Source organism: Phoenix dactylifera, unplaced genomic scaffold (assembly GCF_009389715.1).
Source record: "Phoenix dactylifera cultivar Barhee BC4 unplaced genomic scaffold, palm_55x_up_171113_PBpolish2nd_filt_p 000543F, whole genome shotgun sequence".
Lineage (NCBI taxonomy): Eukaryota > Viridiplantae > Streptophyta > Magnoliopsida > Arecales > Arecaceae > Phoenix > Phoenix dactylifera.
Window position 1 is genome coordinate 1,735 of NW_024067952.1, and position 25,930 is coordinate 27,664.

At 40.8% G+C, this 25,930-nt stretch overlaps 1 protein-coding gene and 1 non-coding gene across 2 annotated transcripts; both read right to left on the minus strand.

Moving 5' to 3' along the window:
* Positions 1-14,935: 14,935 nt before the first annotated feature.
* LOC103696314 (uncharacterized protein At5g48480-like) lies at positions 14,936-16,100 on the minus strand. The gene is made up of 2 exons (XM_008777899.3): positions 15,727-16,100; positions 14,936-15,534 (listed from the first exon to the last, which is right to left on the minus strand). Exons 1-2 carry the CDS (start codon positions 15,990-15,992, stop codon positions 15,309-15,311), a joined length of 492 nt encoding a protein of 163 aa, XP_008776121.2. The 5' UTR covers positions 15,993-16,100; the 3' UTR covers positions 14,936-15,308.
* Positions 16,101-24,581: 8,481 nt separating this feature from the next.
* On the minus strand, positions 24,582-24,687 carry LOC120106392. The gene has a single exon (XR_005508554.1). It is a non-coding gene; the product is annotated as a small nucleolar RNA R71 (small nucleolar RNA).
* Between the last annotated feature and the right edge of the window lie 1,243 nt (positions 24,688-25,930).

Consider the following 25,930-nt stretch of genomic DNA (forward strand, 5'->3'; position numbering starts at 1 on the left):
CATATTGTCAGACTGTACAGAGTGTGCAGAACGGGCAGAAAAAGCTCTCTAACGGCTAGTTTCCATGGAGGTTGGTTTAAATAGCCACAGAGGACTGTAGCAAGGCAGAGAACAACCATTCCACTCCAAGCATTCAAGCATTCAACTCTGCAACTTGTTCTTCAACGAGAAAAAGGGAAGATCTGCATTTACTGCATCCACCTACATCTTCCCAGCAATTAAAGAAGCTCCTCCTGCATTCAAGTCGACTACACATTCAAGAGGAGACCGAAGTTTAAGAAGCCATTCCTCTTCTCCAACTTAAAAGCGTTTGAGGGCTTCTAAACTCCTTTTAGATTATATTGTCTTTCATCTGCTTTTGAGAAGCTTGTTTTTCTGTTTGTCTATTCTATTTACAACTTGTATTTGCTTGATTCAATCGGGAGATTGAATCAAGGGTATAGAGGTTAGTTGGTGAGCCTAGTTATTAAAACCAACGTGTGTAAGGGTTTGATTGTGATCCCGGGAAAACAATCGGAGTGGTTCTAGTCGGTGAGCCTGGGAAAACCGACCGAGTTCGTTGTGAGCTCGTAAAACAACAAGTTTGGTTGTGAGCTTGGAAAACAACCGGCTGTAATCCAAGGGGGTTATAGTGAATTCCCAAGTGAGACTTGGGGAGTGGACGTAGGAGCAAGGGTTAGCTCCGAACCACTATAAAACTTGGTGTTTGTGTTTGATTGTCTCTCTTCTTCTTCCTCTCTTATCACTCACAGCACATAGCATTTAATTAAACAACTTGCAATAGTTTTAATTAGTCATCCACAACGTTTTAAATATCTAAATTATTTTAAAACCCAATTCACCCCCCCTCTTGGGTTGTCTATCTGGGCAACAAGTGGTATCAGAGCCTAAACTCTTCCACCCAAGAGTAAAAGATCAAAATGACAACCCCATTTGGATCTTCCCACATTGAGGGTCAGTCCACCCAAAGACCCCCATTCTTTAATGGATCCGACTACTCATATTGGAAGGCTAGGATGAGGATATTCATCCAAGCCCAAGACTATGAGATGTGGACCATTGTAGTAAATGGGCCATACATCCCATCCATATATGTAGAGGGTGTCACGGTACCCAAACTAGAAAAGGATTGGGATGAACATGACATGAGAAAGGCACAACTAAACTCTAAAGTTATGAATGTGCTTTATTGTGCCTTAGATAGAAATGAATTCAATAGGGTCTCTACTTGCAATTCTGCAAAAGAGATTTGGGACAGACTTGAAGTGACCCATGAGGGCACGAATCAAGTCAAAGAATCCAAAATAAATATTTTGGTTCATAAATATGAACTATTTAAAATGGATTCTAATGAAACAATTACATGCATGTTTACTAGGTTTACTGACATTGTCAATGGCCTAAAAAGCCTTGGCAAGAACTATACTAACAGTGAGCTTGTCGGGAAAATCCTTCGGTGTCTACCAAGGTCATGGGAAGCTAAAGTGACCGCAATTCAAGAAGCCAAAGACCTGAACAAATTACCACTTGAGGAGCTTCTTGGATCCCTAATGACGCACGAGCTAACCATGAAACAACACAACGAGGAAGAGTCCTCCCATAAGAAAAAGGTAATAGCTCTAAAATCTACTTCATCTAACAAGGACTTATCTTGCAGTAGCAGCAGTGAAGAAGAAGAACATGAGGAAGATGATGGTGAGGCACTTTTTGTGCGCAAATTCAGAAAATTCATCAACCACAAGAAGTCCTATCATCAAAGGAGAGGCCCCTCTAATTCCTACCGCAAGGACAAAGGTAAGGAAAGGGAAAATGAGGAGATTGGGTGTTACGAGTGCAAGAAGCCGGGTCACATAAGAGCTGAGTGCCCTTTACTGAAAAAGCGGAGCAAGTACAAGAAGAAGAAGGCTCTTGTCACAATACTATCCGACTCCGATTCATCATCCTCTTCATCGGATGATGAACAAGAAGAGAAGGCCAATTTCTGCTTCATGGCCAATGAAAATGAGGTAACTTCCGACACGCATCTTGATTTTTCTTTTGATGAACTTTATGATGCATTTAATGAATTAATGATAGAATATAAGGCAATAAATCTTAAGAATAAAGAACTAAAAATAGCTTATCAATCATACCTACATAAATACGATAAATTAGTTAAGGATAAGGATTTAATCACCAAAGAAAATATAGAACTTAAGACAAGCAACCAACTTTTAACTCAAAAGACTAATACCTTAACTAAAGATAATGAAAAACTAACTAAGGAATTTTCAGAACTTAAAAAATATAAACAAATCTTAAATAAGGATCTCACAAAAGAACTTAATGATCTAAAAGCAGAAAATCAAACACTAACTAAAGAACTTAACAAATACAAACCCTTAGTTGAAAAATTTACATATAGCTCTGAAAAGTTAAATATGATACTCAATAGTCAACGAGCAGTATTTAATAAAGCGGGTTTAGGGTATAAACCAAGAAATAAACAAAAACTTCTTAATAACTTCTTTGTTAAAGCTGGGGAAACTAAAACTAAGAAAATAACCTGCTTTTGTTGTGGGACTATAGGACATAAGGCAAATGTATGTGACTATAGGAAAAGTAAAACAAAAAAAAAATTAAAAGGGTATGGGTTCCAAAAGGAACCAACTTGACTAACCATGAAGGACCCAAGAAAACTTGGGTACCTAAGATTATATGATCTACTTGTGTAGGAGTGTCTTGCAGCCAAGGTCAACAAAAACTGCTGGTACTTGGACAGTGGCTGCTCAAGACACATGACGGGTGACAAGGATCAATTTTTCACCCTTGAAGCTAAGAAGGGAGGTGCTGTGACTTTTGAAGACAACAACCAAGGTCACATCATTGGTATTGGTAAAGTTCAAATCACCCCTTCTACTTATATTGATAATGTTAGATATGTTGATGGTCTTAAGCATAACTTATTAAGCATTAGTCAATTATGTGATAAAGGGTATGATGTTATGTTTAAACCATCACTATGCATTATAACAAACCCTAATGATAATAGTTTAGTTTTTAAAGGAATTAGACGAGGAAATGTATATGTTGTAGACCTTGAAGATCTTGCAAAACATAACTAATGTCTAGTTGTTAATGAAACTAAGGATAATGATGCTAGTTGGTTGTGGCACCGTAAGTTAGGTCATGCAAGCATGGACACAATAACTAAACTAGTTAAAAGAGATTCCGTGATAGGTTTGCCAAAATTAAAATTTGAAAAGAACAAAATATGTGAAGCATGTCAATTTGGCAAACAATCTAGGAACTCATTTAAATCCATAAAATGTGTCTCTACCTCTAGGCCTCTAGAATTATTACACATGGACCTATTCGGACCAACTAGAACAACAAGCCTAGGTGGAAATAAATATGGTCTAGTTATTGTAGATGATTATTCTAGGTACACATGGGTCATGTTCCTAGCACATAAGGATCAAGCATTTTCTGTTTTTAAGAAATTCCATAAAGAAGTAACCAATGCTAGAGATACCTCAGTAATAGCTATTAGAAGTGACTATGGTACCGAATTCGAAAATCAGTCATTTGAGGAATTTTGTAGTAAAAAGGGGATAACCCATAATTTTTCTGCACCTAGGACACCACAACAAAATGGAGTTGTGGAGAGAAAAAATAGAACTCTAGAGGAAATGGCTAGAACTATGTTATGTGAAAGTAACCTCCCTAAGTACTTTTGGGGAGAAGCCATTAATACTTCTTGTCATATATTAAATAGAGTTCTATTGAGACCCATCATAAAGAAAACACCTTATGAACTTTGGAAAAACAGAAAACCAAAAGTTAATTACTTTCATGCTTTTGGATGTAGGTGTTTTGTTCATAATAATGGGAAAGATAATCTAGGTAAATTTGACTCTAAATCTGATGAGGGAATTTTCTTAGGCTACTCTACAACTAGCAAAGCCTATAGAGTCTTTAACAAAAGAACCTTAGTTATAGAAGAATCTATACATGTTGTATTTGATGATTCTAGTGACATCTCCTCTAGTAAGAAAGATAATTTTGATGATGATGTTGAAATTCTTGAAGAAAAGATAGATGAGATGGCATTACAAGATGATAATCAAAAGTTGAGTGAAGGAGCATCATCAAGCCAAGAGGCTATTGTGGATCATGGGCTAACTAAAGCTTGGAGGTATGCTCACGGGCATCCTAAGGAACTAATTCTAGATGATCCATCTCAACCGGTTAGGACTAGAGCATCCCTTAGGAATTTGAATAACCATCTAGCTTTTGTCTCACACTTTGAGCCCAAACATATAGAAGAAGCCGAAAATGATGTAAATTGGATAAATGCAATGCAAGAAGAACTAAACCAATTTACTAGAAACAAAGTGTGGAATCTAGTTGAGAGACCTTCTGAATATCCAATTATAGGTACTAAATGGATTTATAAAAATAAACTTGATGAAAATGGAACTGTTATAAGGAATAAGGCTAGACTAGTAGCAAAGGGTTATAATCAAGAAGAAGGTATAGATTTTGATGAAATCTTTGCTCCTGTAGCTAGACTTGAGGCTATTAGACTATTATTAGCATATGCATGCTCTAAGGACTTCAAACTATTTCAAATGGATGTAAAAAGTGCATTTTTAAATGGGTATATTAATGAGAAGGTATATGTAGAACAACCTCCTGGTTTTGAAAATCATCAATACCCTAATCATGTTTATAAATTGAACAAAGCACTTTATGGTTTGAAACAAGCACCTAGAGCATGGTATGAGAGACTTAGCAAATTCCTATTAGAACATGAGTTCTCTAGGGGTAATGTAGATACAACTCTATTTCTGAAAAAGAAAAACCAAGATATGCTGTTAGTACAGATTTATGTTGATGATATTATTTTCGGTGCTACTAACAATCGTCTCTGCGAAGAATTTGCTAACTTGATGCAGAGTGAATTTGAGATGAGCATGATGGGAGAGCTGACTTACTTTCTTGGACTCCAAATCAAACAATCTGAAGGAGGCATCTTCATCAATCAAGCCAAATATATCAAGGAGATGCTCAAGAAGTTTGATATGGAGGGAAACAAATCAATCAGCACCCCCATGAGTTCATCATGCAAATTAGACCAAGATGAATCAGGTAAATCTGTAGATCAGAAACTGTATCGAGGTATGATAGGATCCTTATTGTATCTTACTGCAAGTAGACCTGATATTATGTTTAGTGTTTGCATGTGTGCTAGATATCAGGCTAATCCTAAAGAATCACATCTAGTTGCAGTTAAGAGAATTTTTAAATATTTAATAGGAACTAAGAATATAGGGCTATGGTACTCTAAAGAATCTAGCCTAAACTTAATAGGATACACAGATTCAGACTTCGCTGGATGTAAGCTTGATAGAAAAAGTACCAGTGGGTCGTGTCAATTTCTAGGAGAAAACCTTATCTCATGGTTTAGCAAGAAACAAAACTCGGTTGCATTATCTACTGCTGAAGCTGAATATGTTGCAGCCGGGAGTTGTTGTGCTCAAATCTTGTGGATTAAACAACAACTAGAAGATTATGGCATTAAACAAGATAAAATTCCCATTAATTGTGATAATACAAGTGCCATTAATCTAACTAAAAATCCAATTCAGCATTCAAGAACTAAACATATTGAGATACGACATCACTTCATAAGAGATCATGTATTGAATGGTGATGTGACACTCCAATTTGTTTGTACTGATGATCAATTAGCAGATATTTTTACAAAACCCCTAAGTGAAGAGAGGTTTAGTGTGCTTAGGAGGGGATTAGGAGTGATTGATCCATCCGAGTGGTAGTTTCCACTAGATTCATTGATTTTGATGATTAGTTTGTGGTTAAAATAGAGTTTCTCTTCAATGATCATCAAATCAGATCTTAATTTAGTGATTTTCCCTCGTTTGGCACAAACGAAGCATGATTTTTAGGTGCGTGCCAAAGTTAGAGACGACTCGAGTAAGTTTCAGAGTCGGCTCCTAAGGGGGAGTCGACTCACATATAGTCGGGAGTCGACTCGAGGTCTACAGGCGCATAAGGAGAGTCGACTCGCGCATATTCTGGAGTCGACTCGAGGTCGAGTCGACTCGCGACTCAGTGGAGTCGACTCGCAGTCGGGATCCGACTTTTTAACCCTAGATTTGTCGTTTCAAAAATACTTCTTTCTCAAGCCGCCACTGTTCACAAGCCCTAGAGCCGACTCCTAGGTCGTCCCCAATCCTTCCCAAGGCTTTTTCCAATCGATTCTTCACCGGTCTTTGGGTTTTCATCCCTTCCTAGGTCGTCCCCGGTCGGTCCCAAACCTTCTCCGTCGACCTTTCTCCGTCCTTTAGTTTTTTTTTTTATCCCGTCTAGATCATTATGCCGCGTAAGACCGTAGTCCGGAAGAGGTCCCGACCCGAGGCCGGTCCCGAGCGGCGCTCCAAGGCGCGGCACGATCCCGCGAGGCCACCACCTCCGGCTCGTTCCCCGCCTAGGGCGGTTCCCGTGAGGCCATTGGCCGGGAAGGCCGTCACCACCGGGAGATATGTCGACTTCGACTATCTCTCCCGGGAAGGGTTCACCATAGGTGATAGGCTTAGGGTCCAGGGCTTAGAGTTTTTCCTTACATTAGACCTCCCCACTTACCCTGGCCTTGTTAGAGAGTTTTACGGTACCGTCCATCGGGAAGATGGGGGTATCGAGGGCACAGTAGCCGGTGTCCCTCTGTTCGTTACGGAGGATCTCATTGCCCACATCCTCCACCTTTCACAAGTAGGGGTGGCTCCCACACACCCTGAGGACAGGGTTGAGGCCCTTACGGCCGTTCTAGGGCATCCACCCCAGTCACCTCTAGACGAGGTATCCGCTAGCTCACTACCGATTGAGGTGCGGATCCTCTTGAGTATATTGTCTAGGTCCATCTTCCCTAAGACAGGGAGATTTGATTTTGTAAATGAGAGAGACCTAGCTCTGATGTTTTATATTCTTCAGGACACTCCAATCAACTTCCCCAAACTCATCTATAGGTATCTGTGTGAGCCCCTAGATAGACCTAGGCTCACCCTCCCATACGGCATGATATTCACTCTTCTGTTTAGGGAGTACGAGATTCCCATTCCTGAGGGGGAACCCTTTCGCGCATTGCGATGGACTGATCGCACGCGTGCAGGGACCCTACACAGGATGGGATTTCGGAAGAGAGAGGGGATCTGGGTTAGGAAGTCTTCCCTCACCACACAGACCACCAGACCTTCCCCCAGTCCTGAGCCAGACTCTGACTTTCCAGACTTACCAGATCTTCCATCCACTCCTGCTCCTACCACCTCCGCTGGACCTTCCTCCTCGGCTCCACCATCCATGGAGGTCCGCATTGATTCTGAGCAGCTCCGGGAGCTGCGGCAGGAGATAGTCCGAGATCTGAGGGATGAGTTGCTTCGGGAGCTCCGAGGTTCGGTGCCTACTCCCTCTCCTGCGCCCACATCTTCCGCATTGGTCCCTTCCCTGACAGCCGTGACAGACATGACGGCTGAGGTGCGGCAAGAGATATACAACATGAGGACCTTGATACAGGCCCAGTTCCACAGCATGAGTGAGGTCACGAGCACCACTCGACGGATGCGGGATGACATCGGCCGTGACATGTCCACCACCACCGCAGGGGCCGAGCGCTTGTCGAATGTGCTCATCGACAAGCTGGACGGACTGCAGAAGTCAGTACTCGAGCTGGATACGACACAGAGCAGGGCCATCCAGGCCATCATTCGCCAGCTAGAGAACGTGACCAATGCGGTCCAATCACTCGTGGAGCGCATGCCTCGAGGAGATACATCCTCGAGAGGAGGAGCCACATCCTCGAGAGGAGGAGTCACATCCTCAAGAGGAGGAGATACATCCTCGAGAGGAGGACCTACATCCTCGAGGAGACCGTAGCTACTTTTTGTATTTTGCTTTGACATGTATTGCTTTACGTTACTTATTGTATTTTGAAATGTACTTACTTACAAATTAATACAATGAGTAGCCGCATTTTTCTTCAATAATGTGCCTTTTGATCTATGTTTGATTGTGTGTTCTGTTTACCTCCTTTTTGATACGATGACAAAAAGGGGGAGAAATATGTATAAAATATGTAAAAGGAATCAATGAAAATCAATAAAAAAAAAACTTTTAAAACACACAAAAATTTGTTCTAAGTGGATTTGGTACCTTGAGGCTCATTATCTCTCTTTTGGGGCTCCTAATGGAGTAATCTCCAGAATCTATTCAAGGGATATTCGGAGATTAGCTGAATCCTACTCAAGAACAAATTGACAGATTTTTCCTCTAAAAACCAAAATTTCAGTTCAAAAACTTCAAAGCATTAAAAGGAAATTCAAAGAATCAAAACAAAGTAGAATGCATATGTTGAGGGGGAGAATCTGAAATTTTAAGAAAGCTAAATCATTAATTATATATAAGCCAAACAATTGAATGCATGATATGAAGGCTTATATAATTCCAAATGAAAGGGGGAGCTTTAACTCCGAAATTTATTGTTTCACTCCTTTCAAGCTTGGATAAATTGAATTACCAGACATTTGAATTCATTTATGGATTTTATTTGATTGTTTATTGTGCAATTCTCCTTACATATACTCAATATTTTGTCATCATCAAAAAGGGGGAGATTGTGGAGTGATTGATTAAAACCCTATTTGATTTTGATGAGCTCAAAGCATTTGAGTATATTTCTTGTTTACTAATGAATTCAATTAAGTGTTTCAGTGAAAATCTTGTCTAAGTGTCTCAAGACTTGGTTCATAATTTTTGGATAAGTTAAGAAGTCAGCTTGAACCAAAGTCTGAGACTCGAGTCGACTCCAGAGTATCACGAGTCGACTCCAAGCGTATCAAGTTCACTGGCACGAGCTCGAGTCGACTCCGGATCAGTACGAGTCGACTCCGACTGAGAACAGACAGACGAACAGAAAGCTTCAACTCAGAACCTGTCAACGAGTCGACTCCCGAAGTGTGCGAGTCGACTCCGATGTTCACCGAGTCGACTCCAGGGTAGTAAGAGTCGACTCCAAGAGGAATATAAAGAAAAAGTCAGAGAGCAGTTTTCGGGTCTGAGATTCGAGTCGACTCCAGTGGAACGCGAGTCGACTCCGATGGTTGGCAGGTCGACTCCAAAGACAGCAAGAGTCGACTCTCAGTAGTACACAAAGAAAAAGTCAGAGGGCAGATTCTGGACTCTGAGATTCGAGTCGACTCCCGCATTACGCGAGTCGACTCCGAGACTCCGCGACCACAAAGAAGACAGAAGACCAAGTTACTGCCTCTGAGATTCGAGTCGACTCCCAGACAGCTAGAGTCGACTCCAAGGCAGCTTCACATCAAAAGGGCAGAAGACCAAGTTTCGAAAACTGAGTGCCGAGTCGACTCCGAGGAAGCTCGAGTCGACTCCAAGACTGGACGAGCCAAAAGACAGAAGATAGGGAGTTCGGGCTCTGAGCGCCGAGTCGACTCCCAGGACAGTCGAGTCGACTCGAGTGGACCAAATTCAAAAATACGTCCACGGACTTCATGGGATGAGCCGACTCCGAGAAAGCCAAGTCAGCTCCAGAAGTTGGCGAGTCGACTCTGGGTCAAGACGAGTCGACTCCCAGTCGCGAAGGCAACTTTAATTCAAATCTGGAACAGTTGCAGAGTCGACTCCGGAAAAGTATGAGTCGACTCCCGCTACAAACGAGTCGACTCCAACCCACCAACGGACACATTGTTAGACTGTACAGAGTGTGCAGAACGGGCAGAAAAAGCTCTCTAACGGCTAGTTTCCGTGGGGGTTGGTTTAAATAGCCACAGAGGACTGTAGCAAGGCAGAGAACAACCATTCCACTCCAAGCATTCAAGCATTCAACTCTGCAACTTGTTCTTCAATGAGAAAAAGGAAAGATCTGCATTTACTGCATCCACCTACATCTTCCCAGCAATTAAAGAAGCTCCTCCTGCATTCAAGTCGACTACACATTCAAGAGGAGACCGAAGTTTAAGAAGCCATTCCTCTTCTCCAACTTAAAAGCGTTTGAGGGCTTCTAAACTCCTTTTAGATTATATTGTCTTTCATCTGCTTTTGAGAAGCTTGTTTTTCTGTTTGTCTATTCTATTTACAACTTGTATTTGCTTGATTCAATCGGAGGATTGAATCAAGGGTATAGAGGTTAGTTGGTGAGCCTAGTTATTAAAACCAACGTGTGTATGGGTTTGATTGTGATCCCGGGAAAACAATCGGGGTGGTTCTAGTCGGTGAGCCTGGAAAAACCGACCGAGTTCGTTGTGAGCTCGTAAAACAACAAGTTTGGTTGTGAGCTTGGAAAACAACCGGCTGTAATCCAAGGGGGTTATAGTGAATTCCCAAGTGAGACTTGGGGAGTGGACGTAGGAGCAAGGGTTAGCTCCGAACCACTATAAAACTTGGTGTTTGTGTTTGATTGTCTCTCTTCTTCTTCCTCTCTTATCACTCACAGCACATAGCATTTAATTAAACAAGTTGCAATAGTTTTAATTAGTCATCCACAATGTTTTAAATATCTAAATTATTTTAAAACCCAATTCACCCCCCCCCTCTTGGGTTGTCTATCTGGGCAACAATGAGATCAAATCTCATACCTGATTCCTTGGAGGTCTTGGATGACTCCTTGATCATGCTTTGCAGCCGCACACATGTCCGGCCTCTATAGATTATCCATGTGAAGCCCTAGGTAGATCATCTTCCGTGGGAGTGCTGAAGCTTTCTCCTTCTAAACACTCAACCTTTGATTATTCTTTAAGGACATGGAGGATGGACGTGAGGAAGAAGGAGAAGAAGGGATGGAGGCCCTCAAGAATTTTTTTCAGAATTTTTTGAAACCTCTAAATATTATATGTTTTGAACCCTAGGTGTGGGGGTCTTTTATAGCCAAAAGACCCCCCCCACGCCTCACACTTAATTTAACCAATTAATATGGCTGATAAAATCTCCAAAAAATTCTGGTGATTTGGTAGCTAAGAGGAGATAAACATATCCAAATTTCGTGCATTTTGGATCCCTAAGAGATAGGAATTCATGCATCCAAAGTTCAGCCGCAGACCACCCTATTTCATGCGCCATGCAATCCCAACAAATTAGGAAATTCATCTAAATCTTTTTAGGTAGATTTGAGGCGACATTTTTATAGAAAATATAGTCCCACGCCTCCTCTCTTCTCACGCCAATTTTGACCAAAAATAAAGAGGATAGGCATGGAAAATCTTGGGGATAATCAAGGTATCATTCTTCTCCAAGAAAGATAATGATGGGTTCCTAAAATTTAGAAATTCTTCTTCTTATCCAATTCTGATTATTTGGACTCATAATCCTCATCAAATAAGGTCTTTTAATTGATTTGGATCAAGCCCAATCCAATTGGGTCAAGTCCCATCAATTGGGTCAAGCTCAATCTACTTGAGTTGAACCCAATTCAATTAGGTCAAATCCTAATGTAGCCCAAATTGAATCCTATTCAATTTGGCTCAACCTAAGCCCAATTACTCAATCAAATTGAGTTCATTAGCAATCTAATTTTCAATTAATCCTTCAATAATTCAATAATTATTTTAATGCAACTTTTGCTTAGGATAATTTAATCGAATTGACCAAATTACCCCTGAATGATTCTTAATCATCAATCAGCCATTTGATCAACCTAGAAACTTCTATGCTTGTGACTCCATAGGTTAGAACCTAAGCCGGTAGCACAAGAATAACTTCTTGTACTAATCGAAATGACCATTTAGCAATGATACCCGACGTCCGGATAGGCCGAATGATTGCATAGCAACATTCAAGAATCCTTGGACTATGGTTACCGTATAATTTATTCCTATAACTCCAAATGCTTAGGACGACTTTAGAATTCATTGTCAACTCTTTAATCAGTTCGTCCATAATGTGTTTCAACTTTACAAATCCTGCGACTCTTCATAAGGATTCCTCTGGACAAAGTTTTGCTAAATTGAACACAAGGGCATTATCTCCTGTCACTAGGAGGGGTCAATTTCATCTTGATTCACACACCGACTTCACAAGTACTTAACTGTACCCAGTAACTTTCCATCATTGAATTAGAAACTCAGATAGTCCGGTACCAAAGTACAGTGAGTTGTTTGCTGATCACCGTGGTGATCTCAGGTCGGAGGGACACATATACCCATATCCACTAAGAACAATCTCTTGACAGCAGAGCATTCCGGAATTGGTCACGTTCAGTGAAATGTACTCCTACACTTCACCTGTGTGGCATATCAGTGTCTCTACACTCCTTGATTAAGAGGACAACCAACGATATGGCACACAACGACCTATTCTTAATAATGCTATTGTCATAGTAATAGCATGTCATTTGATCGCAAACTGGTTTAAGGACTCATAGACAAATCCTCCTTTATCTCTTAAAAGAGTCCTAAGGACTTCATCACATCACAAGAGTTCAAAAAGATGTATAGAATATATACGATGAATAATGTCAAATAACCTTTTATTAATTCATTAATTCATATACAATTCAATCATCAATAGGCCGACGATTGACTTTTAGGACACAATTTCCAATATATCGTGGGTTAAAAAAGATAGGTTTACTTGGCTTGCCCTTTATTATTGTTTCAGATAGATATTGCCAATCCATGTAATAACTATTAATATTTTTTTTTTTGTGTTTGGATGCTTTTACGGATACGCATTTGGATGTGAGGATAAATATGGAAATGACTTGGTCAAGTTTGCCCTACACAGCTATCCTCCATTTATTCGTAATACATTATTCTAAAGGATAATTAAAATAATATTACTATATAGAGAATATCAATTGTTAAAATTACTAAAATCATTTTTTAGTAATATTAACAAATTACAATATTTTAACATTATTGTGTGCGGCTATTTTATTTGAATAAATATAATTAATAGTATATTAATAGTATATATCGTTGTAATATCATATGAATATTTAGAAAAATATTGTACAGCATTAAAGAGCAGGGAAGAAAAGAGATGAAGACTAAAGTAATGACATAAGACCTCAGGCAATACAAGCCTTACCCCAAACATTTAATTGCCCGGCATCCCAACTTACAAGTTCACTCTCCACCACCATCAAGCCATCCACGTTGGCCCTAGGTTGACCAAACCATCAGGGAAGGGGGCCGAGGTAGGATTTGGGGGACGTTTGGGGGTTACCCGTAAAATAAGTGGGAATAATTGCACCATATTCGGCTTTCAAGCTGACCTTTGGAATTCTTTTGTCTGATATCAGACTATTTCTTGTTACAATATACCCTAAAATGTTTCATTGATATTTTATAATCATTACATAAAATTTGAGAAAAAAATAATATTACAATTATATTATCTTATTACATTTTATATATATTGCCTTTTATCCTTATATATCCTATCTAGAAAGCTAACACTTCAACCAAAGCCACCAAGATGGTAGTACATATAGAATGAGGCGTTTGCTTCCACCGGGATGGTTCAGATTCGAAATGCGGGCGTCGATTAAATTTGGAGACCCGATGGAAACGCTACTGATCTACTGATACCGAGATGGCGCTAGGATGACATAGTCACACGTGGATATTGATCCTAGTAGGAGAAGCCCGTGGAAACTTACGGACTGTATCAACATTTTCTGGTGAAATAGAAGCCTAGGGAGCTGCTACAGGAGTGTGGTTCTCCTCTTCCGTCTTCTATTTTTTCTAAAAAAAAAAAAAAAACTCCAAAGAGAGAGAGAGAGAGAGAGAGAGAGAGAGAGAGAGAGAGAGAGAGAGAGAGAGAGATCGATCTTATAGTCGTACACAAATCACAAATTACTCGATGCTCAGAACAGCCGCGTGATACAAAAAAAAAAAGCTTATCAGCAAGGCATAACGTCGAACGGACTTCTCAAGGTAGAATCGGGAAGCAGGATAGTCACTCTAGGTTTTACTAGCTAAAGCGAGTAGGGTAGGGATTCCTAGGTGACCAAAACAAGGACCGTGCAATGCACGTATTATTTTATTTTTAATAAAGAATAAAATGTACAAAAAGACCGGGGATGGGGAAAACGGAAAGGCAAGGCCCAGATGGTGAAATAAAACGACCACATTTTGGCATGATACAGTAGAATATAAATCAGGAACGTACAAGGAAAACAAAAACCGCCACAAGCTCCGCAAAACGAGCTAGAACCACATCAATTAACATCCCCTGGATTAAAGGTGACAGGATTGATGTAAACATCATTGCCGTTCACAACGAAGAAAATCTTAAAGAAGCCTCCCAAGGAAAGGTGGGTTTGATGTGTAAAATGACGAGGACATGCGGCAATAAGACCCTTAAGAGAAAAAGGACAACAAAACCACTATTTTTACAAAAACTAATATTTTAAACAATGAGATCTCCCAGCGGTTTGAGGACATCGTGCAAGCGGGCCCATCAATGGAATAGAGTTTGAAAAAGAACGCAGAAAAAGGAGAACATGGTAGCTGCTCCCGAAAAAATATTTGCGGACTTCGTCTCTGAAATAACTGCTACCAATTTTATAACACACATTAGAAACAATGCACCACAAATAAACCAAAGAGCGGAGTAAAATTATGCCACCTTATCAATCCACAGAGCCACACCGTACCAACAATCCACAGTCAGTCAAACCAAGATTAAGAAAACATATCCACGCACAAAACAAGCTGCTTCCACGATCATTATTTTATTCCAGTCGCTAATAAACAAAAGAAGAAGGCCAGTATTGCTGTTCCCCCAAAAGGAAGAACCTCTGCCTTCTCCAGAGCTAAGGTTGTCACCAACATCCAAATGGCGCGGAGAATAAAAAAAATTAATACATAAAATTAAAAGCAAACATAGAAAACAGAAATGATAAAAAAACTAGGGTTAATTAGATAGAAGATTAAAGGAAGCTAAATCATAGAAAACAGGAATTACAACATGATAAGAGAGAATTAGAGAGATATTATGGGAAACTATATAAAGCCCACATAGAGAGACATGGTAAGGGTGCAATCGCCACATGAAAGTTAGTCCATTCCACTTGCCAAAAAAACCATGATATCCACAACCGTCAATCACGGGCGACCGCCACGACCAACTTAATAATGTCCAACGACATTAGCACAATCCATCAAGTGTCCAACTACTTCAAACTAAAAACAAGTAATACCAGTTTACTACCAGAGATAATATAGTAAAGTAGGTAAAAGAGTATTCCGTTCAGTTCCAAAAGGCGAGAGTCGAAGGAGACCGATCATGGCCTAGGCCTCCGCCTCGAACTCGGCGCACTTCTTGCCGGCAGAGGCGATGGCCCAGACGAGGCCGAAGGGATCCTTCACCTTCCCGAGGAGCCCACCGCCACACGCGTCCTCCTCTGTGATCTCCCCCTGCAGCGCCGCTCCCGCCTTCACCGCATTCTCCACGGCACCCTCCACGTCCCCCGTCTCCACCCGGAACACGATCCCCCCTCCGATCGCCCCCTTCTCCCTAAATCAACATCAACATCGAAAACAAAGAAAATGCCTTAGATCTCCGGCCAAAACGCTTCAAGAAAAACAAAGAGCCTAGAGGTTTCAACTAAATCTTGTTAGATCTAAGGTAAGATGGACTTATTCTAGGGAAGAAAAATCGGAAAAGAGACGAAAAAAAGGTAGATCCCAGAGGAGAAGGGAAATTTACGCGGCGGCCGAGGAGTCCTCGGTTTGGTCGCAGACGAGGAGCGAGGAGGAACCGATCTTGAGCTCGGCGCAGAGGATGAGGGGGAGCTCCTGCTCGGCCTTCCGCTTGGGGTGGGTCATCCGCTTCAGCTCCACCGCCCGGAACGCCGCCTTATAGAACTGCACCGCCTCGTCCGCCTTCATCGCCGGCACCACCAACTGCGGCTTGAACACCGCGACACTCACAGTCTTCGCCGCCGCCCCGTTCTCCGTTCCATCCTGCGCCATGGCCGACCCTCGAAACGAAGAAGAGAAAACCCTAGCTAAAGCCCAAACCCACAGAGAGAGAGAGAGAGAGCGAGAGCAGAAGCAGCGAAATAAAATGGGAAAGGTCGGGCAGGTGAGGGGCTATTTATAGAGGCGTCGAGAGAGAGATGAGGGCCGCGAAACCGGTTCACACTTTCACTGCTTCCAATTTATTGCCATTAATTTTTTCTCCCCCTAAAGATCCCTGCTTTTTATGCGAAACTACGAATCCACCCCTCATCTTCTTCTGGTGTTTACCTCCTTTCCCTTTTACCGATGTGGGCAATGAACAATCCCACAATCCATTCAATCACAGCCGTTGATTTCATAAATTCTTAAATCTATAGATAGATCATTTCAACGGGAATCGACGCATTTAAGAAATATCTTGACAGCAAGGTGGCGGGTTAGTTATATTCCCCTGAGTAGGGGTATAATCGTAATTTACTTGGAAATGAAAGGGCCGGCTTTTTCTCTGCATCACGTTTATCCGCCCGCCTCTTGCATAGGACTAGGGTTAGGGTATCGTGGCGTCCTTTCTGCAGCACTGGCCCTTTTTTTTTTTTTTGGGTACGTTAGCCGCGTGGTTCGATCCGCTATAATAATCTTTCCGCCAATACTTAACACCTTCACACCCAAATCCACACTCCGACATAACGTCTGTGGGCCCGGCATTCAGGGTGTCATTTAAGGGGGCAAAAAATAAATTATTACTATTATTATTGCAATTCTTTTCTTTTCTTTTCTTTTCTTTCTTTCTTTCTTTTTCTTTTTTTTTTTTTTTTTTTTTTTTTTTTTTTTGCGCTAAGAACGGGCATATCATACTACACGGGTACGAATACACCCAGCAGAATCTGCAAACAAAAGGCCCCGAAATGCACCGGACAAGTCATCCTCACCAACCCATAGGGTGCTTCCTGAGTGGTTCGCAACATACGACGCCACCCAATCAGCCGCCCCATTTGCCTCACGACATATATGCCTAGCCTGAAAAGTAAACCCCTCCTTCACCATCAACCATATATCACGGAGCAAAGGATGAGCCCCTCCACCTCTGTGAGAGCCCTTTTGGACCCAGCTAATCACCGTGGTCGAGTCACCCTCCAGGAGGATGGAACTCGCCTGAAGTACATGTCGTGCATCTCAGGTTTCGGGCGATCTCAGGTTTGTTGGAAACGTGGGGTCTGGGGGCGCACTAGAAGGCGCCACGTGGAATTTATGTAACGGTTGATGCGAAGGCGCCGTGGTTCCGGGAGTAAACGGCTGAAGCGGTATACCGTATACGTATCAACATCTCAACGGTTGGTATTCGTTGATTTGTCGTGCTAGGATTTGGGTAATAAAAACCTGGCGTCTATGCTGAGGTTAAATGCCAATGGGCCAGCAGAGGAAAAGCTAGTCATGGCTCATGGGTCTGTTAAGGGGCACAAAGGTAGTAATGCTTAACCATTCAACGTGTGTAACCTATTTCTACCATTCTAGATCGAGCTAAATTATTTGTTTAATAAACTGATCATATTCAAATCTAATTTTTTAATTTATTTAATAAATATATAAAATTTAGAGTGACAATTTTTTGATCTGTTATATATTCAATCCAATATGTAGCTTGTTCAACTCGATCCGACCCATGCATTGTAGTGACCATAGCATATGATCTCCAAGAGATCAGAATTGGATGTGGTAAAGAGTTAGATAGGCCTATTGATTATTCATTTTTTATCCTAAAATGGCCAAATAGTACAAACATGGTTTCAACAAGGTTACGGCCGATGTAAGGATTTTTCGTAGTAAACTTCACTACTTGTAGCCCTTAGTGAGTGATAAATTCTATGGGAAGGCAGGTGTTTAGTGGATAATAGGGATCAGTTATCAACATCTTTGGCATGGCCCTAATTTTTTATAACATGGAACCCTTGCATGATGTGCTCCTCTTTTTATTTGATCTTTCTAGAACAGGGAACAGAAGACACATGCATTAAATAGAAGAGGAAGTGTACATATGGAAGTGAGACTGAGAGATTCGAATGCAAACATCTGGCCATGATTGAAAATGCATTTACACCCTACATTTGGTAGATCTTATGAAAAATTGAACGCGTTATATCCTCAATCCTTGCACGGATTCAACTTTTTTTTTTGTTTTTAAATAGTTATTATTTCATTATTGGCCAATAAAATTGAAAATTAATGTATAATGATAGCTGTGGAATAATACCTTTGTGCATTTATCTGAACGTCAGCAAGGAGTTATAATATGTTTATGGAGTTATAATTTGTTTATGGTCAGTGGAAAAAAGCCTAGCCTCCCCGTCACATATTAGCTATTTATTTTATATGGAACATTATCCTTTTTTTCTTTTTTTTTTGGTCATGAAGCATTATTAAAAAGCTTTGGAATAAATACAGCCACTAGCATTTGCAATCAGCCTATCTCGTAACTGGATGCTAAAAGGGTGAACCAAGTCCTAGATGACTGAGCTTGAGTAACTGCCAGCATAGGCAGAAGGTCGTCCTTCTTAGATCCTCCCAAATGGGGTGGGAGAGTATTGTCTAGTATAGGCTTGGTCCAACTTAATCCATAGAAAAAAACAAACGAACCATCATGTTGATAGGGTGAAATTTGTACGCTAGAAAAATGAGTAATGTGAAATAAGTATGCACAGCAAAATAAGTGATAAATAAATACACAAGATAAGAACAAGCAACTCAAACATAAATTTTATAGTAGTTTGAAGCCAAACTTAGCTCCTATGTTCGCTCTTTAAGACTTTCTTCTTAAGAATTTTACTATAATCTACCAACAAGATTACGGCTCAGTTATTTTTCAGGCTCATAACCAAACTCAGTTGATTTTTTCTAACAATTAACCAAAACCAAGCTGTTTTGCTGATGCAGCTCGATCAATTTCGAGTTATTGTGAATGATTTTTCTAGACATTGTTAGATGTATGCCCTAGAAGCCAATTTTGGCTGACACATTATTAATTCTAGGACATAATTTGTACTTGACTTTTTATTGAATAAATGAAAAGCATCTTTTTCATTCATATGTTATTGTGTCTATGAATCGTCCAAAAAATTAATAAGATGATGATGCATATTCTCAAGAGTTGAGAATTTGAGCCATGTATCATTAGTGATTAACTTCTAAACGCTCCTGATCGATGGATCATCGCGAGGACGGTGATCGATCCGATGAGATCAGTGCACACATTACTTTCCCTATGGATGGACGAGACTCGAGTCCACTGTGTGGAGACACTGAAGTAATAGTGCAGGTGCTTGTTAGAGAACAAAGGTACTGAGCGTGACCAAGACAAGAAGTCACTTGGATGTCTATCCACTCGTCAGTGACTTGCTTGATGTTGCAGTAGTGTGACTGGTCCTTTGACCTGCAGTGCTTCGGCTACTCACAGTAAGGTTATTGTAGTTTGACTGCACACATGCATGGTCTCTAGCTATATGGGTCCATGCAGTGAGATTGGCTGCAGTAGGTTCACTGTAGGAGTAGGGTATGCACCTATAAGGAATCTATCGACCTTGATAGATAAGGAGAGATCCTATGTGATTTATAAGACTGAGTTCGTAAGACCTTGGCCGGGGCAGTATGCACAGTGGAGAAAGAGTTTTTCACTCTCGAACTTAAGTCGAATAAATCTTCACATACGACAGACGATGGGGTTTGACGAGTTGTCCATGACCTCCGTCCTGTAGGGATCAACGATAGTAGGACTGTATCATATATTAACTGCACCTAGAGGTTCATCATTCTATTCTGCTGGGTAGCCACTACATGTTGCTAGGTGTCACTGGTGGATGGTGAGACTCACAGAGAATATCTCGATGATCGATAAACCCTAATGAGTTGAGTTGGAATCGTTCCAACCTATTGAAAGGAGTTTTCAATGATATTGAGATAAAGATCGTAATATATCTCACTACCAGTCAGAATAGAACCTATGGGGTCACACATACTAGAAGTATTGACCGATCCGATGGTTGAAAAGTGATTATGAATCACAAGTAATCAATTCGATTGATAATAAGTTGAAGAAGAAATGAAAATTGATTAATTGGACTTAAAACACGAATCCTACTTGGAGTGGGATTCCTAGAGTCCTAATTGGATTAGGACTGGAAGTCCTACTTGGAGTAGGACTGGGATTCCTACTTGAAGTAGGATTTCCATAATCCTAATAAGATTAGAATTTTGAATCTATGTTGGATTCCTACTTAGAATAGGATTCCTAGAAATCCTAATTGGATTAGGACTTCGGATTCAAAATTAGAATCCTAATTGGATTAGGACTAAAATTAAATAAGTCCTAATTGGATTAGGACTTCTTAAGTCCTAATTAATTATTAATCTAATGAATTATGATGACTCCTAATTTGATTGGAATTGAATGGTTCAATTAAGTCATGATTCAAACGAATCCTAATTGGATTAGGATTTGAAGGGAAACAAGTGCACCCAATCCTCTTTGGAAGAGGATTGAATCACCTAGAGTTAGGACCCACGCCCCACTTGATTAGATCAAGTGGGGGCGTGCGTGATGAGGGGTTAGGAAGAGGGCTTGGCCGAAATCCAAGAGAAAAGAAGAGAGGCGTGCGCCCCTCCTCTTGGTTCTTAAAAGGAATATAATGAAACTCCTAAAAGGTAGGAGCATCATATGACTTTATAAGGACCAAAAGGCCAAACCCTAGAGTGAATTCCTCTTTTCCTCCTCCTTGTGCCGTGGCCCCTTCCTCCTCTTGGTCTTCAGCCGCAAGCAAGGGAAAAAGAGTCCAAGGTGTTGGCGGCCTCATCCTCTTCCCTTCCTTCTTCCAACGCAGGGAAAAGAAAGAAGGCTGCAGGGGCTTTGTTCCTCTTCCTCTCTTCATCCTTCTTCTTCATCCTCCCAAGCACAATCAAAGGTCGATTCAAAAGGAGGACATTAGCCATTAAAAGAAGTCTCTGCAAGGGAGCTAGCACCCCAGGGAGACAAAGAAGCTTGGATCGATTTTTTGCTTCGTGTGGATACCCGTAGAGGCCGGACACGTGAACGGCTTCAAGAGAACCTGATAAGTGCTGATTAATCTATAATTTAATATTCTTTTTCCAGCACTTATCAATGTTCTTAAACGGATAACTACTTGTTTTACCATGAAATTGAATAAACAATGAAATAAATTTAAATTATGGTAAGAGGTAAATAATACTTTTCTTAAAACAGACTCTGAATTTGTCTCTCTTCTGGTTGAGATCTTTCATAAAAACATATAAGGAGGAGATTGTGTTGACCCGAATTATTAACCTGATGGAGTTGCAATCAAGCTAAGGGTATAATTCAATGGGCTTTGGTCCTGGTTAGATTGAAAGTTATAATTATATGGAAAAATATTTGATTAACCCTTTTATTAAGTCACGGTCTGATCTGGTTGAGTTCAATCTGAAGCGGTATAGAAAGAATTAAATGTCATTGGGCTCGAGAACAAATTCAAGCAAATCAACAATCATGACCCACCTCAAACCCAAAGTCAATTCCCAACCAATGCCTTGCGTGCCTTCATATAAAATTTATAATTTTAAAATAAAAAAATAAAAAAATAATAATAATAAATAATAATAATAAAATAATAAAATAAATAAAAATAATTTCGGGAAGAATTACTGTTCATATGAACAGTATCCCGTGAAAACACTGTTCATATGAACAGTGTTTTTACAAATATATATATATATATATTTATGTATATATATAAATCAAATAATAAATAAATTAATAAATGATATCCCATTGTTTATCTTCTTTCCCCCCCTCCTCCGCAGTGCATCCGGGCCGTTCCGCTTCTTCCCGTTGATCCCGCGTCGATCCGCCGCCCGTGCCAACTCCCAGCAGCCAGCGATGCAAATCCTCCACGCGGTGCAGCCGGCGACCAGCTCCTCCACGATCATCGTGCGTGCAGTCAGCCTCCCGTTCCTCCGCCTCTTTCTCCGCCTGCATCCCCGCCTCCGCGCTGCCGTTCCGAGCATCCAAGATCCCGGCAGTCCAGCCTCTTCCGTCGTCCATTAACCACCCGGATCCACCTCCCGGAACTCCAGCACCCCAGCAAAGCCGCAAGAATCGGTCCGAATTTCCTCACGCACCCGTTTCTTCTCCCACCAGCCCATGGGTCATCACCAATCCTCACGGCATCCCGCAACGTCCCAGCTTTTCCGTGACCCAAGCACCGCATCCGGATGATCGCCTCCTCCTCCGCCTCTGCTTCCGCCGTGATGCAGCCAGCTTCATCATCCACGGATCACCTTTTCCGCAACCAGCTCCCGAGATCCAGCCCTTCATCGTCTTCGTTCGCGACTGCCCTCCGGCATCACGCCCCGAAATCAGCCACCCATAATCTCTTCTCCCTTCCCAAATGAGCACTCCGGACGGCTATAAAAGGAGGAGGGCGTTCGGTGGCAAAAGGGGGGGCTCGGTTCGAAAGAAAACAGGGGAACCCCTGTTTCGGTGAAGAAGAAGAAGGAGAAAGCCGAGAGAAAGAAATAAAAAAAGAAGAGAGAGGGGAGGAGAGAGAATAGTTTGTGATATATTGGGAAGAATGGGAGGTGAAGGCTTTCATTTGAAGATGGAAGGACATCCGGCCACCATGCGCGGCTAAACGTCTAGTCTAGGGCTGGATGAAGCCCTAGCAATGTAACAGGGCATTGTAGTTCTTACTCTTTTAATCTTTTTGGAGTTTGTTTAAATTCTCATTCTCAATGAAACATTATTTTATGATGTTTAAACCTTGAGCATGCCATTTACTATTCATGTTTGCTAAAGTAGTCTAAGATGATCCATGCCTAGGAAGATGAGATGTGCTACACCCTAGATTAGCATACTTAGGTAGACACTTCATGCTATACCGAAGATGGATCTTCCTAAAACTCTTTATGTTTTTATTTTAAAAGGCTTGTAGCCAAAATTGCATGCCTCTCCAAAAGATAAAAACTAAGAACACAATCCTTGATGCAATGCTATGTGGTGGATTCCAAACCCTAGATCTATTTACTTTGATAAAATTTCAATTCGTACTCATAGATTAATTTAGTTAAATCAAGTTAGCAAATCCTTCTTTTTGATTTATTTTTAAAAGAAAAATAACTTGTCTCCAATCCCTGTGGACCGACACCCGTAATCACTATCCTACGGGATACGTGCTATTGCGTGGTTTATTTTCAAAATTGAAAGAACCGATCAATTTTTGGCGCCGTTGCCGGGGATTGCTAGCATAGTTATTTTTCTTATTAAAAAAAATTATTTAAAAATTAAAAAAAAAATTAAAAAAAAATTTATTATTCTTACTTTTCTTATCTTCTTTTTCTCCCTTACTAATTTTTATTTATTTATTTATTTTTTTATCAGGAATCGAGAAAAAAAATCTGGGATGATCAAAAGGAGAACTGCCGGAAAAGAAATGCTGTAGAGGTTTGCAAAAAAAAAAAATTTAAATTGCTGGGGAAATTCCCTTTGGTAACCTCTAAACTTTTCTTGTTTAAATTAATTATTGGCTTGAAATTTTGCGGTGATTGTTTGATTTTAATTATAGCAAAATTGTGAATGCATGCTTGATACACATACACAAATCAATTTGCACATAGTAAGGGCAATCACCCCAACAAGATAAGAGCCGGATTTCATCACCAGACTCTTGCCCAACTTAGGTGAACTCAATCTCACATAGTGTCATCTTTAATTAAAATCAATTAGACGTTGGCCCCTAGGGATATTCGAGCTCAATAGGACGAAGATCACCGAAGGTTGCACCAATTTCGCTCTGTGGCTTAGTTGATGTCTAGGCAAGCTTTGTCCCTATAAGGGAGACAGTTCATCTGTTCGAGGTAAGTGGGTTTTAAGTGGGACCTTTGCGAACGCATCGTGACCCCTCCACTTACCTGGGAGCTTACCTGGTCAACTCGGTTCATTAGACCGGATTGGAGGCTTAGGTGCCCTCTTCAAACCAGTTAGGAGCTGTCTAGTGATTTTAGGTCAAATACTAGGATTGTTATGCTTTTCTCTTTTATTGCATGCTTGATTGATCGAGTACTAGTGTATGTACGGTAGTCGTTCTAGAGTACAAAATCTATTACCTTTCGATCCTGAAATAGAACGAACCCTTAGGAACATTCGAGCTAAGATCAAGACATTAGGATCATCCCCACCTCTTAAGATGGCTGAAGAACAACCCAAACTCCTGAGGGAGTACTTTACTCCCACTATTTACACTTCCCCATCTTGCATTCGATTACCTGAAGTAGCAGCGGTACAATATGAAATAAAGTCTAGTGTGATCCAAATGCTTCCATCTTTTTATGGGCTCACCAATGAAGATCCATATAAACACCTAGATGAATTCCTTGAGATTTGCACCACTGTCAAGATTCAGAATTTCACTGATGATGCTCTGAAACTTAGGTTATTCCCCTTCTCCCTTAAAGATAGAGCCAAACAATGGCTGAATTCTTTAGAAGCTAACTCAATTCGTTCTTGGGATCAAATGCAACAAGAATTCTTAAAAAAATACTTTTCCATAGGAAGAACGAACCAGTTTAGACGTGCTATCACAAGCTTCTCCCAAACTGAGGGAGAAGAATTTCATGAAACGTGGGAGAGATTTCGGGACCTAATATGTAAATGCCCACATCATCAAATACCTAAGTGGCAGCTAGTGCAATGCTTCTATGACGGATTGACTGAACGAAACCGTCAGATGATTGATGCCGCATGTGGGGGGACATTCATGCTTCAAAATGAGCATGAAGCATGGAAATTATTTGAAAATCTAAATGAAAACTCTCTTCACCATGCTTCATGTTCTCGTCAAGCACCCCCGAGTTCTCAAAGAAAAGGGACCATTTGTGAAATAAGTCATTCTATGGACCTGTCTAGCAAGGTAGATGCATTGTCCCATAAGATTGACCAACTGATGATAGGTGGGCATTACATGAACTCTTCCCAAGCACAAGTGTGTACTATTTGTTCTAGCCCATCCCAATTTCAACACACTTCTCCTCCACCCCAAAGAAACACAGCCTTTGAGGAGAAAGTGTTGAACGCCCTTCAAGGTTTAGAAACCATTACACAATTAGTGCACTCTCACACGCAATCAATCGCCAAGCTAGAATCCCAAATGGGTCAACTAGCTAATGCACTAAACAAGCGAGAGGAAGGAAAGCTTCCAAGCCAACCACTAAGTAATCCTAGGGGACAATACATGGCTCAAGAAAATCAACTAAATGCAATTCATCATGAACAAGCCAATGCTTTGACTACCCTAAGGAGTGGACGTATAATAGACAATAAGATTGGGGAGGACAACAATAAGGAAGGTGAAGAAGAGGATAGAAATATGTCAAATGAAAATCTAAAACCTTCTTCTTCTTCTTCAGCTAGTCCATCTTCTGCCAAAACTCACATCCCAAAGGCCCCATTTTCTGAAGCTCTTACTTCACCCTCTCCATTTGGCAAAAAGGGAACCTCATTAGAAGAGATGATGGAGGTCTTCAAACAAGTTAAAATCAACCTCCCACTCCTTGATGCCATCAGACAAGTTCCCTCCTATGCCAAATTTCTCAAAGACCTTTGTACACAAAAGCGAAAATTTAGGACACATGTGCCTAAAAAGGTCTTCCTAACTGAGCAAGTGAGTTCAATTCTCCAACACAACACCCCTCCAAAATTCAAAGATCCTGGTGCTCCCACGATCTCCTGTGTCTTAGGAAATAATTTCATTGATCGAGCACTCTTAGATCTAGGGGCAAGTGTCAACCTTTTACCTTATTCAGTTTATGAGAAACTTGGTTTAGGTGAGTTAAAACCAACCTCGGTATCCCTTCAATTGGCTGATCGATCTGTAAAAACACCACGTGGGATAATTGAAGATGTTCTTGTCAAG